General features: G+C 36.7%; 1 protein-coding gene across 1 annotated transcript in view; it reads right to left on the reverse strand.

The window, feature by feature from the left end:
• The window catches only part of Hook1 (hook microtubule tethering protein 1), a 68482-nt gene that overhangs the window by 31188 nt on the left and 24167 nt on the right, over nucleotides 1–13127 (reverse strand). The window contains exon 9 of the mRNA XM_047567359.1: nucleotides 65–231. Coding sequence (XP_047423315.1) covers nucleotides 65–231 — 167 coding nt within the window. The remainder of the gene's footprint in view (nucleotides 1–64; nucleotides 232–13127) is intronic.

A 13127-nucleotide genomic window follows, 5' to 3' on the forward strand; every position in this document is an offset into this window, starting at 1 on the left:
ACTAGTTTAATGAAAAGAACTCTATATAAAATAATTATAAAATAATGTCTACTAAAAATGCTACCTGAAGTTCTCTTCCTGTAACTGTTCTAGTTGTAACTGTGCATGAAAATACTTTTTTGCAACCATTGTATTTGGATCATCAAAAGAGCCATCCAACTGGTCAAGTTTTTCATTCATCATCTCATTCTCAGAAACCAGTGAACTCTTCTCATCTTGAAGAGCAGTCACCTAAAAAACAAATACACAAATATAAGCAGTAATAACAAAAAAACCTCACAGAATTGGGAGTTCTTGATTCTAATTCTGACAAGGTCATGAAACAGCTTGGTCAATCAGATTAGATGATTTCTTAGAATACTTCCAACTCTGAAATTCTGTCTAGGAAGTTTGGAAAAAAAAGAAATCAAATTAATACACATATGCAGTAAACAGTAAGGATGCTTTTAAAACATACCTGAGTTTTGGGAATAAAATGTTTCTAAATCTCTAAAATTTCATATGTGAATTCAACTTCAAAACATTAATTGGTCCCTCTTTTAGTTAAAACCTAACTTTCAAAATGCTCTCACCTATACAAAGTTATCATTTTGGGTTTATAGTGGAAAATGATCAGTCACAAGTCACATATTCAGGAAGCAAGTATATTTGGTTGATAAATCAATATAAAAAAGCTTTACTGTCTCCATTTGCACAAGGAGACTGTGTGCTTATGATTTAAAATGAATAATAAAATCTCTAAGTACAGAACTACATGTCAGTACCTGATGCATTTTTTAAACTCATTTAAGACAAGCATATTTTGTTCTCTTGGTTCTATTTCTTTATATTTAAAAACATTCAAAAAATTTATAGGTATAGCTGTGACCTTTCATAAGATCAGAAGTTTACAAATCATTTTACCAAGAACTAGATAAAAAGGTGTCCCATTATGACATCCACAATATTAATGGACAAGTTTGCTATTTATAATTTCAATAGGTGCAACCAATTCTACAATAAGATGATATATTGACACAGTGAACTAAAAAGGAAATTAAAATCAAGTGATTGCATATAATACTATATAGGCAAGTTATAAACACTGTCCTCTGTTACATTATTAAAGTGGAGATCAAGCCTGAAGAATCCTTCAATAAACAAAACCAGTTAGGCTTCATAAGTGATCTAAACTTAGTTCAATTTGCAAATGTAAGGCAACATGCCTTGAGCTATTTCTCACAAATGCTGTGTTAAAGATAAATAGTATTTAAGCTCAACCAATGTGAAGGAACCAACAAGATTAAAATTATACAACTAGGGACTTTCAAAAAAATAAAGCAACCATGTACCTGTAACCTATCAGATATGTACCTTCCTTTATTTCTGTGGCAACCCTATTATATTATAGTCTTCCCACTAAGTTTCCTAAGTGGAGGTCCCAAATCACTTCTGGTTTGGAGCTGTCTGATTCATGAATCAAATAACTATAAAACTGCATTGTACCTCAGTTCACTTTCAACACCTCTAAATGAGAAATACAAAGACAGGCTGGGAAACCGTCTCTAGGCAGACAATGAAAAGACACAACTTTCTGTTTCTAAATTCAAAGTATGCATCCATGCTTGTTATGTAAGCAATTCAGTGACTATTACCTGTCACGTATAGTTCTAAGCGATTCAGATACAAATAAGAGTTTCTGCCCTTAAGACCCTCCAGTAGAAATACAAGTAAATAAGACATGTTGGAGGTTTTTCAATGAAAGCATATTATTGGGGAGGTGCCAAAATGAAAGGACTACAGGTTGAGTATCCCTCATGTGAAATGCTTTAAGGATCAGAAGTTTTCAGGTTTTGGAATAGTTGTACCTACTTAATGAGATAATTTGAAGATAAGACCCAAATCTAAACACAAACTTCATTTATGTTTCATACAGAACTTATAATTGTTGCCTAAGGTAACAATTTTTTTCTCTTTATTTAACTTTGATTCATTGTGTACACAAATGGAGTATAACTATTGTTCCTCTGGTTGTACACGAAGAAGAGTTATACCATTTGCATATTCATACATGTACATAGGGTAATGATGTTTAGCTTATTCTATTTTCTTTCCTTCCTCTGCCCCCTCCCCACCCCTCATTTCCATCTACACAATCCATCCTTCTTCCATTCTTCCCTTACCTCCCTCTGCCCCATTATGTATCATCCAGCACTTGTCAGAGAAATCATTTGGCCTTTGGTTTTCTTGAGATTGGCCTATTTTACTTAGCATATTCTCCACTTCATCCATTTACCTGCAAATACCACAATTTTATTCTGCTTTATGGCTGAATAATATTCCATTGTGTATATACCACAGTTTCTTTATCTACTCATCTATTGAAGGGTATCTAGGTTGGTTCCAAAATTTGGCTATTGTGAACTGAGCTGCTATAAACAGTGATGTGGCGATGTCACTGTAGTATGCTGATTTTAGCTCCTTTGGGTATAGGCCAAGGACTGGGATAGCTGGATCAAATGGTGGTTCCATTCTAAGTTTTTTAAGGAATCTCCATACTGCTTTCCAGAGTGGCTGTACCAATTTGCAGTCCCACCAGCAATGTGTGAGTGTATAAAGGTAACAATTTTTAAAAAAATAATTTTGTGCATAAAACAAAGCTTGTTTACACTGAGCCAACCAAAAGCAAAGGTGTCACTATCTCAGCCACCCATATGGACAATCTGGTTGTTCGGCATCACTATCATTCCTGACTCTGAATTTATATGCTACAGATAAACACTAATTTTCTTAATGTATTCACATGTAAATAATTAACAGTAAAATGTATGATGTACCATTAATAGAATGCTAAAAGTAGTGTGTTCATGGCAACTAGATAGCATAGTGGCATCACTGCAATCTCCGTACCCATGTTTAAACAGCACCACCACCAAACAATGGCAGCTTTATACTACACCTGTGATGCATGTGTTGTTTAAAAGGTTACTATATACTACTTCTTTTTAGGTGAAAAGAACATCACACATAGTTGGGGGACCAGGAAATGTGTTTTCTAGAGATGAAGAAGCATCTGCTAGGTGGCTTTTCAAATGTTTCCTCCTGAGTTATTTGCTTTTGTCTGTAATTCTCTGATTTATAAACCAACAGAATTTCTTGTATTGTTACAAATACATGCTGCTCTCATATTTCAATAAGCCTATTTCACATTTTCACCATGTCACATATAGACACTTTTTCTGCAGTGATTACCCTTATCCAAAATCTGAGCCATCCATTGATAAATGAAATGGAGCCTCGTTTTTGTTAAAAACAAAAAACAACAACAAAAAAAAACCTTCCAGAATCTGGAGAGGTAGCTCAGTAGAACAGTATACACTTAGCATATACAAAGCTCTGGGTTCAATCCCTAGTACTATGAATACACACATATCCACAAACTGAAACCCTTCTGTATCTACTTCTTCCAGTTTACTGACATTCTAAAGGTATACTTTTTTGTGTATGTAAGACCAGATATCACTTTTATTTCACATGAAATATAGAATCTTTCAAAATCACCACCTTGTTCATCTTATTACTGAAGACAGTCCCATACCAGAGACTGTACCAGGCATACACAACTGTCTTTATTCATTTCAGTTTCCAATACTGGCAATAACATATATAGCATCCTTCATGCTAAATTGCTTTTGAAAACCCACATTCATGCCTCAGTTCACTGCTGCTAGCATAGTGTTTAAGAAAATGTTTTATATTTACTCTTCATTGATCTAATGACACCCTGGTCATATGGATGAATTAACAAAGTCACATATGGGGGAAAGTACATGGAATAAGCATTACTTTTAATGAGAATTTCAAATGGAGGATGAGCAGAACGTTTGTCAGGGAATAACAAAATCTTGCAGTCATATGGTTCAATTCAGTAGTGAGCACAAGTCATGGAACAAAATGTCTGTGAACAAGTCAGAAAAGATATCCCTCCTGATCCATGCCTGTTACAATGATAAAGGACCAGTAAGAAATGTATTCCTTTATAATAGCAAGGATACAAAAGTTTGCCTATCATACACTTCTGCATGCCTATTATATTAACACCTTCCACCACAGTTATTCTGTAGTTGCCATTTTTCATTTGCATAGGGACTATCTCATCAGCTGTAGTCAATGTCTTTCTAGGGCCAAAAAGTCAAAACAGTGATGTTTCTTCAGCATTACATCTTGCTCTGACATCAGATTTCATCAGCAATGACCTTGGCAAAATCACTAATGAATTTTTGTGATCAGCAGATGCTTTATTGCCACAAATCTTGAAAAATTTAAAGCTGCATCTCTTTTTAAATTTCGATAAAGAGTCTGTTGCGTATTTGGTATCCTTTTTTTTTTTTTTGCGGTTCTGGGGATTGAACTCAGGGTTCTTTAACTTTTAATTTATCATGATAGATCTTTGCTTCTCAATGATTAATATACCATTCAATGGTATATGTGTTCACTGTTGACACTGATAGCTCTGTTCTTTCAACAGGTGATCAACTTCACTTTAGCTTTATGCAGTGTTTTTTAATTTTTTCTGTTCATCATTTTAGCAATTTACTTCACCACTTTACTCCTTTGTTTCTTTAGGTCACATATGGTAATCATTCCTATACCATGCTATCCTGTTAGATGTTTCACACATACACCAATGCCCGATTTCTCCAACAGTTTGAGTTTTGTGCTTCCTCTTTACAACTGTTAATCACTGGAGTATGTACAGGATTTTTAAAAAATGTTTTTGATAATACCTTAATATCACAAAGCAGAAAATATTTTAAAAACCCAGTAAGTAATGCATGTATAGGTCTGGGCCACAAGGTATCATAGGGATCTGACATTGCATGTGGAGTCTTGGAGTGGGAGGAAAGTTATATTACACCTGAAAGGAGCTGAAAAGGTTTTTATCCCTTGAGGACACCAAATAAAGTATGAGTTGTGCACCTGCATTTTGACAACAACTCATCACCTAAGATTGGGGATAAAATTTTCCACTTGTCACATAGAGTCGGTGCTTTCAAATTTTGGATCATTTCAAATCTTGGATTAGGGATGCTCAACTTACTGTCTCATTCTACCTTAAGGGTAATTGCTGTCATAAAATTGTGGATACAGAAGAAACAATGTCCTCAGTCTTTCAAACTAGGTAGGATCCTCTAAAGAAGGAAGAAGGGGGTGAATTTCAGTTTCCAACAGCTGGTAAGTAATTGCCCTTGTTCTTATCAATATGTATCAGTGTGGTTCCAGAGCCACCTTCGTCACAGACATGAAAGGGCAGAACAGTCAACTTTCAAGTTCCTTGGACCCACCCTAGACCCATGACTTGGAATGTGAGTTGGTGGTTCCAGGCATCTCTTTTAACAAGCTCCCATGGTGCTATATTCTTTAGATTCACTTTGGATCTGCCTTTCCCCCTGTTTCGGATTTCTAACCCTCTCAACTAAAACCCATAAGATTACATGCTTGAAATGTAATAAACAGTTAAATCTTTTAATGCAGAATTTTGTGTTCTTTCCTGTATTAAGAATTTCTGAGAAAGTTATACCAAGATTCTATGAAATTAACACCTGAATGGCTCAATCCCTAATCTTTATATGAAGTAGCCTATGAGTAAATATGACCCATCTGAAAATAACATATTTCAGTTGCTTTACATGTGTGTGAGGCTGTGTGTTATAATGTACAGTTAGGAAAGATGCAGAGAATAGATTGAGACATTTGCTTCATTGAAATACAGAGGACTGATTTCTTTTAAAGATGAAGTTAGAAGACCTGAATTGTTGCTATCACTACCTAAGTTACTTTGTTATTCCTTATCTGAAAACCACTGAGAGTTAAAAGTATTAACCAGCCCTATCACTTCAGGTATTTACTTCATCTAGCAAGGATAATGTTAACATAACCTTGGTTCTCTGTCCTTATACTTTTCAGAGATTCAACTATTTAGCCCATTATTTGACACACACAAAAAAATGCAACTTATGTACAGTATACTATGTAGGTACGATTAACCTTTTTATTTTTATTAGAGCATTATAGTTATGTATAGTAGTTGGTTTATCCTAACAGAATCATACATGCATTGAATTTTATTTAAGTCCATATTCTCCCCCTTTTCCCTCCCCTCCACACGTCCCTCCCCTATTCTCCTTCCTTTACTTTACTGGTCTTTCATTCAATTATTTTTTATTGGTTCTTTCTACTTATACATAAAGGTAAAATTCCCGTGGTATATTATACATGCACATAATGTGATTTTTTTTAAAAAAAATTCACTCCACATTTCCACCCCTTTCTCATTTCTCTCCCTTCTCAATCTCCTTCTATACTACAGATCTTACCTATATCTTTATGATATCCAATTCTTCCCTCCTTCTTTCCTTTATTTTACTCTAGCTTCCACATAGGAGAGAAAACATTCAACCCTTTTTTTCCTGATGTTCTATATTTCCATCCATCTACCAGCAAATGCCCTGATTCTATTCTTCTTTATATATATGTTATAATTTCTTAATCCATTTATCTACTGACAGTCATACAGGTTGATTCCATAAATCTAGTTATTGTGAATTATGCTGCTATAAACACTGAGGTTTCTGTATGAGGTTACGGTATGCTGACTTTGGAATAAATACCATGGAGTAGAATAGCAGGGTCATATTGTGGTTTCACTTCTCGTTTTTTGAGGAATCTTCATACTGCTTTCCAGTACTACTTTACAGTTCCAATAATGTACAAGTATACCTTCTTCCCCAACATCCTTACTTGCATTTATTCTTGTGTTCTTGATATTGCCATTCTGACCAGACTGAGATGAAACCTTACTGTAGTTTTGATTTGCACCACTCTTATTGCTAGAGATGCTGAAGACTGTTTTCATAAATTTGTTGGACATTTGTGTTTCTTTTTTTTTTCCTTTAATTGTAAACAAATGGGATACATGTTGTTTCTCTGTTTGTACATGGAGTAAAGGCATACCATTTGTGTAATCATAAATTTACATAGGGTAATGTTGGTTGATTCATTCTGTTATTTTTTCCCTTCCCCCCACCCCTTCCACCCCTTTTCCTTCTATACAGTCCTTCCTTCCTCCAATCTTGCCCCCCTCCCTAACCCTCACTCTAACCCTAACACTAACCCCTCCCATGCCCCATTATGTGTCATCATCCACTTATCAGCGAGATCATTCTTCCTTTGGTTTTTTGAGATTGGCTTATCTCACTTAGCACAATATTCTCCAATTTCATCCATTTGCCTGCAAATGCCATAATTTTATCATTCTTTATGGCTGAGTAATATTCCATTGTATATATATATACCACAGTTTCTTTATCCATTCATCAACTGAAGGTCATCTAGGTTGGTTCCACACACTGGCTATTGTAAATTGAGCAGCTATGAACATTGATGTGGCTGTATCTCTGTAGTATGCTGATTTTAAGTCCTTTGGGTATAGGCCAAGGAGTGGGATAGCTGGGTCAAATGGTGGTTCCATTCCAAGTTTTCTAAGGAATCTCCACACTGCTTTCCAGAATGGCTGCACTAATTTGCAGCCCAACCAGCAATGTATGAGTGTACCTTTTCCCCCACATCCTCGCCAACACCAGTTGTTGCTTGTACTCTTGATAATCACCATTCTAATTGGGGTGAGATGGAATCTTAGGGTGGTTTTGATTTGCATTTCTCTTATTACTAGAGATGTTGAACATTTTCCCATATGTTTGTTGATTGCTTGTAGATCTTCTTCTGTGAAGTGTCTGTTCATTTCCTTAGCCCATTTGTCGATTGGGTTATTTGTATTCTTGGTGTTGAGTTTTTGGTTTTTTTTTTTTTTTTTTTTTTTTTTGGGAAATCACATAAGGGAGTTTATTGAGCAAACAGAGTGTCTCTCTGCAGGGCAAGAGAGAGAAAATGAGAGGAAAAGAGAAAGGGCATGTGCTACAGAGAGTGGAAAAGTGAGGAGGAGAAAGAAAGTGAGTCAGGGGAGAAGATGGAGGGGTGGTGTTGAGTTTTTTGAGTTCTTTATATATTCTGGAAATCAGTGCCCTATCTGAAGTATGAGTGGCAAAGATTTTCTCCCACTCTGTAGGCTCTCTCTCCGCATTGCTGATAGTTTCCTTTGCTGAGAGAAAGCTTTTTAGTTTGAATCTATCCCAGTTATTGATTCTTGCTTTTATTTCTTGCGCTATGGGAGTCCTGTTAAGGAAGTCTGATCCTAAGCCGACATGTTGAAGATCTGGACCTACTTTTTCTTCTATAATCTGCAGGATCTCTGGTCTGATTCCGAGGTCCTTAATCCATTTTGAGTTTAGTATCGTGATGGTGAGAGATATAGGTTTAGTTTCATTCTGTTGCATATGGATTTCCAATTTTCCCAGCACCATTTGTTGAAGAGGCTATCTTTTCTCCATTGCATATTTTTGGCCCCTTTGTCTAGTATGAGAAAATTGTATTTATTTGGGTTTGTGTTCGTGTTCTCTATTCTGTAGCATTGATCTACCTGTCTATTTTGGTAACAATACCATGCCGTTTTTGTTACTATTGCTTTGTAGTATAGTTGAAGTTCTGGTATTGCGATACCACCAGCTTCATTTTTCCTGCGAAGGATTGCTTTAGCTATTCTGGGTTTCTTATTCTTCCAGATGAATTTCATGATTGCTTGTTCTATTTCTGTAAGGTACGTCATTGGGATTTGAATTGGAATTGCATTGAATCTGTATAGTACTTTTGGTAGTATGGCCATTTTGACAATATTAATTCTGCCTATCCAAGAACATGGGAGCTCTTTCCATCTTCTAAGGTTTTCTTTAATTTCTTTCTTTAGTGTTCTGTAGTTCTCATTGTAGAGGTCTTTCACCTCTTTTGTTAGATTGATTCCCAAGTATTTTATTTTTTTCGATGCTATTGTGAATGGGGTAGTTTTCCAAACTTCTCTTTCTGAAGATTCATCACTTATGTATAAAAATGCATTAGATTTATGAGCATTGATCTTATACCCTGCCACTTTACTGAATTCACTTATGAGTTCTAAAAGTTTTCTGGTGGAATTTCCTGGTTCCTCTAAGTATATAATCATATCATCAGCAAATAGGGATAGTTTGAGTTCTTTTCCTATTCGTATCCCTTTAATTTCTTTGATCTGTCTAATTGCTCTGGCTAGAGTTTCAAGGACGATATTGAATAGAAGTGGTGAAAGCGGGCATCCCTGCCTTGTTCCAATTTTTAGGGGAAATGCTTTCAGTTTTTCACCATTTAGAATGATATTAGCCATGGGCTTAGCGTAGATGGCCTTTACAATGTTAAGGAATGCTCCCACTATCCCTATTTTTTCCAGTGTTTTGAGCATGAAGGGGTGCTGTATTTTATCGAATGCTTTTTCTGCATCTATTGAAAGAATCATGTGATTTTTTACTTTAAGTCTGTTGATATGGTGAATTACATTTATTGATTTCCTCATGTTGAACCAACCTTGCATCCCTGGGATGAAACCCACTTGATCATGGTGCACTATCTTTTTAATATATTTTTGTATACAATTTGCTAAAATTTTGTTGAGAATTTTTGCGTCGATGTTCATTAAGGATATTGGTCTGAAATTTTCTTTCCTCGATGTGTCTCTGTCTGGTTTAGGTATCAGGGTGATATTGGCTTCATAGAATGAGTTTGGGAGGGTTCCCTCCTCTTCTATTTCATGGAATACTTTGAAAAGTATTGGAATGAGCTCTTCTTTAAAGGTTTTGTAGAACTCAGCTGAGAACCCATCTGGTCCTGAACTTTTCTTTGTTGGTAGGCTTTTGATGACTTCTTCTATTTCATTACTTGAAATTGGTCTATTTAAATTATGTATGTCCTCCTCGTTCAGTTTAGGCAATTCATATGTCTCTAGAAACTTGTTGATGTCTTCGAAATTTTCTATTTTGTTGGAGTATAGATTTCAAAATACCTTCTATAATTACGTTTTGTATTTCAATCATTTCTGTTGTGATATTTCCTTGTTCATTCCGAATTTTAGTGATTTGGGTTTTCTCTCGTCTTCTCTTGTTAGTGTGGCCAAGAGTTTATCAATTTTGTTTATTTTTTCAAACAACCAACTATTTATTTTGTCAATTTTTTGTATTGTTTCTTTTGTTTCAATTTCGTTGATTTCAGCTCTGAGTTTAACTATTTCCTATCTTCTACTACTTTTGGTGTTGGTCTGTTCTTCTTTTTCTAGGGCTTTGAGCTGTAGTGTTAGGTCGTTTATTTTTTGAGTTTTACTTCTTTTATTGAATGCGCTCCATGAAATAAATTTTCCTCTAAGTACTGCTTTCATAGTGTCCCAAAGATTTTGATATGATGTTTCTTTGTTCCCATTTACCTCTAAGAATTTTTTAATTTCCTTCCTAATATCTTCTGTTATTCATTCATCATATAATAGCATATTGTTTAATCTCCAGGTGTTGGAGTAGTTTCTGTTTTTTACTCTTTCATTTATTTCTAACTTCAACCCATTATGATCTGATAGAATACAAGGTAGTGTCTCTATCTTCTTGTATTTGCTAACATTAGCTTTGTGGCATAATATATGGTCTATTTTAGAGAAGGATCCATGTGCTGCTGAGAAGAAAGTGTATTCACTGTTTGTTGGATGGTATATTCTATAAATGTCTGTTAAGTCTAAATTATTGATTGTGTTATTGAGTTCTATGGTTTCTTTGTTCAATTTTTGTTTGGAAGATCTGTCCAGTGGTGAGAGAGGCGTGTTTAAATCACCTACTATTATTGTATTATGGTCTATTTGGTTTCTGAGATTGAGAAGGATTTGTTTGACATACGTGGATGAGCCACTGTTTGGGGCATAGATATTTATGATTGTTATGTCTTGCTGATTTATGCTTCCCTTAAGCAGTATGAAATGTCCTTCTTTATCCCTTCTAACTTTGGCTTGACGTCCACATTATTGGAAATGAGGATGGATACCCCAGCTTTTTTGCTGAGTCTATGTGCAAGGTATGTTTTTCCCCATCCTTTCACCTTTAGTCTTTGGGTATCTCTTTCTATGAGATGAGTCTCTTGTAGGCAACATATTGTAGGATCTTTCTTTTTAATCCAATCTGCCAGTCTATGTCTTTTGATTGATGAATTCAGGTCATTAATATTCAGGGTTATTATTGAGATATGATTTGTATTCCCGGTCATTTGACTCATTTATTTATTTATTTTTGACACGACTTGGTTCCTCCTTTATTTGACAGTTCCTTTAGGATAGCTCCTCCCTTTGCTGATTTTCTTCTTTGTTTTTCATCTCTTCCTCATGGAATATTTTGCTGAGAATGTTCTGTAATGCTGGCTTTCTTTTTGTAAATTCTTTTAGCTTTTATCATGGAAGGATTTTATTTCATCATCAAATCTGAAGGTAAGTTTTGCTGGGTATAAGATTCTTGGTTGGCATCCATTTTCTTTCAGGGCTTGAAAAATGTTCCAGGCCCTTCTAGCTTTAGGGTCTGGATTGAAAAATCTGCTGATATCCATATTGGTTTCCCCCTGAATGTAATTTGGTTCTTTTCTCTCACAGCCTTTAAAATTCTGTCTTTATTTTGTATGTTATTTTGTATTTTCATTATAATGTGCCTTGGTGTGGGTCTGTTGCAATTTTGTGTATTTGGAATCCTATAAGCCTCTTGAACTTGATTTTCCATTTCATTCTTCAGATTTGGGAAATTTTCTGAAATGATTTCATTGAATAGATCGTTCATTCCTTTGGTTTGTTTCTCTAAGCCTTCCTCAATCCCAGTAATTCTTAAATTTGGTCTTTTCATGATATCCCATAGTTCTTGGAGATTCTGTTCATGATTTCTTACCATCTTCTCTGTTTGTTCAACTTTGTTTTCAAGGTTAAATATTTCGTCTTCAATATCTGAGGTTTTGTCTTCCAGGTGTTCTATCCTATTGGTTGTGCTTCCTATGGAGTTCTTAATTTGGTTTATTGTTTCCTTCATTTCAAGGATTTCTGTTTGTTTTTTTTTCAGTATTTCTAAATCTTTATTGAAATGATCTTTTGCTTCCTGTATTTGCTCTTTTAACTGTCGATTGGTGCGATCATTCAATGCCTGCATTTGCTCTTTCATTTCATCGTTTGCTTCCCTTATCATGTTAATTATGTACATTCTGAACTCCCTTTCTGTCATTTCTTCTGCCATGCTGTCATTCGATTTTATTGATGTAACATCTAGATTTGTTTGAGGCATTCTCTTCCCTTGTTTTCTCATATTGTTCAGGTATCAGTGGACTGCTGAGATGTTGCAGATTTCCTCTATTGACTTATAATGTCCCTGAAGATTTCTAGTATATCCCCTCTTAGCCTTCAGTTGCCTGAAGTCTTGGAGGAAGTTGATAATGCGGTGCTCCACAAGGAAGCTGCCTCTCTAGGGGTGGTGGTCTCAGGTGGGGTATATTCCCGGTTAGTGGGCAGAGATGCCTCCACTTGTTGACCAATGGTCAACCAAAGTGGAACTAGGCTGCAGGCTGAGGCAGTGCCTCAGTTTGTGCCTGTGTCTCTGGTTTTACCGTCCTTGTGGGAAAACCTCACCCGGCGGGGAAGACTCACCCAGTGGGGGGGTCTCGCTGGTCAGTTCCCCTCCTGGAGGTTTCCCTCAATCCACAACTACCGCCTGGGCAGGGCAGCCTTCCCAGGCAACGTTCCCAGGGGCCCGGACCTACCTCCTGGGTCTGGGAGCCTCGCCCTTCGCAGACGAGTCTCCTTAGGCTGCCCCTCCTCAGAGAAGCTGCCCGTAGTCCTGGAACCTTCGCTCCACCCCTCAGCTTGTCTCTGTGCAGCTCTTCCACCGAGAAGCCGCCTAGGTCCCGGGACCATGCTTTGCACCTAATCACCTGGCTATGCGGCCCCTCCTCTGAGCAGCCACCTGGAGCCTTGTACAGATGCTCCGAGCCCCAGTGACCCGCCACACGCCTCTTCCTCCAGGCAGCCACCCGGCGTTCTGTGTGGTTGCTTGGAGACCAAGCAACTCACTGCGCGCCTCCCCCCCCTTGTTCAGGAGGTTGCTCTGAGTCCAAACAGCTCGCCGCGCAGCTCTTCCTCTGGGCAGCCGCTGGAGCCCCGGTGGGTTGCTCCG

Source organism: Sciurus carolinensis, chromosome 1 (assembly GCF_902686445.1).
Source record: "Sciurus carolinensis chromosome 1, mSciCar1.2, whole genome shotgun sequence".
In the NCBI taxonomy this organism is placed as follows: Eukaryota; Metazoa; Chordata; class Mammalia; order Rodentia; family Sciuridae; genus Sciurus; species Sciurus carolinensis.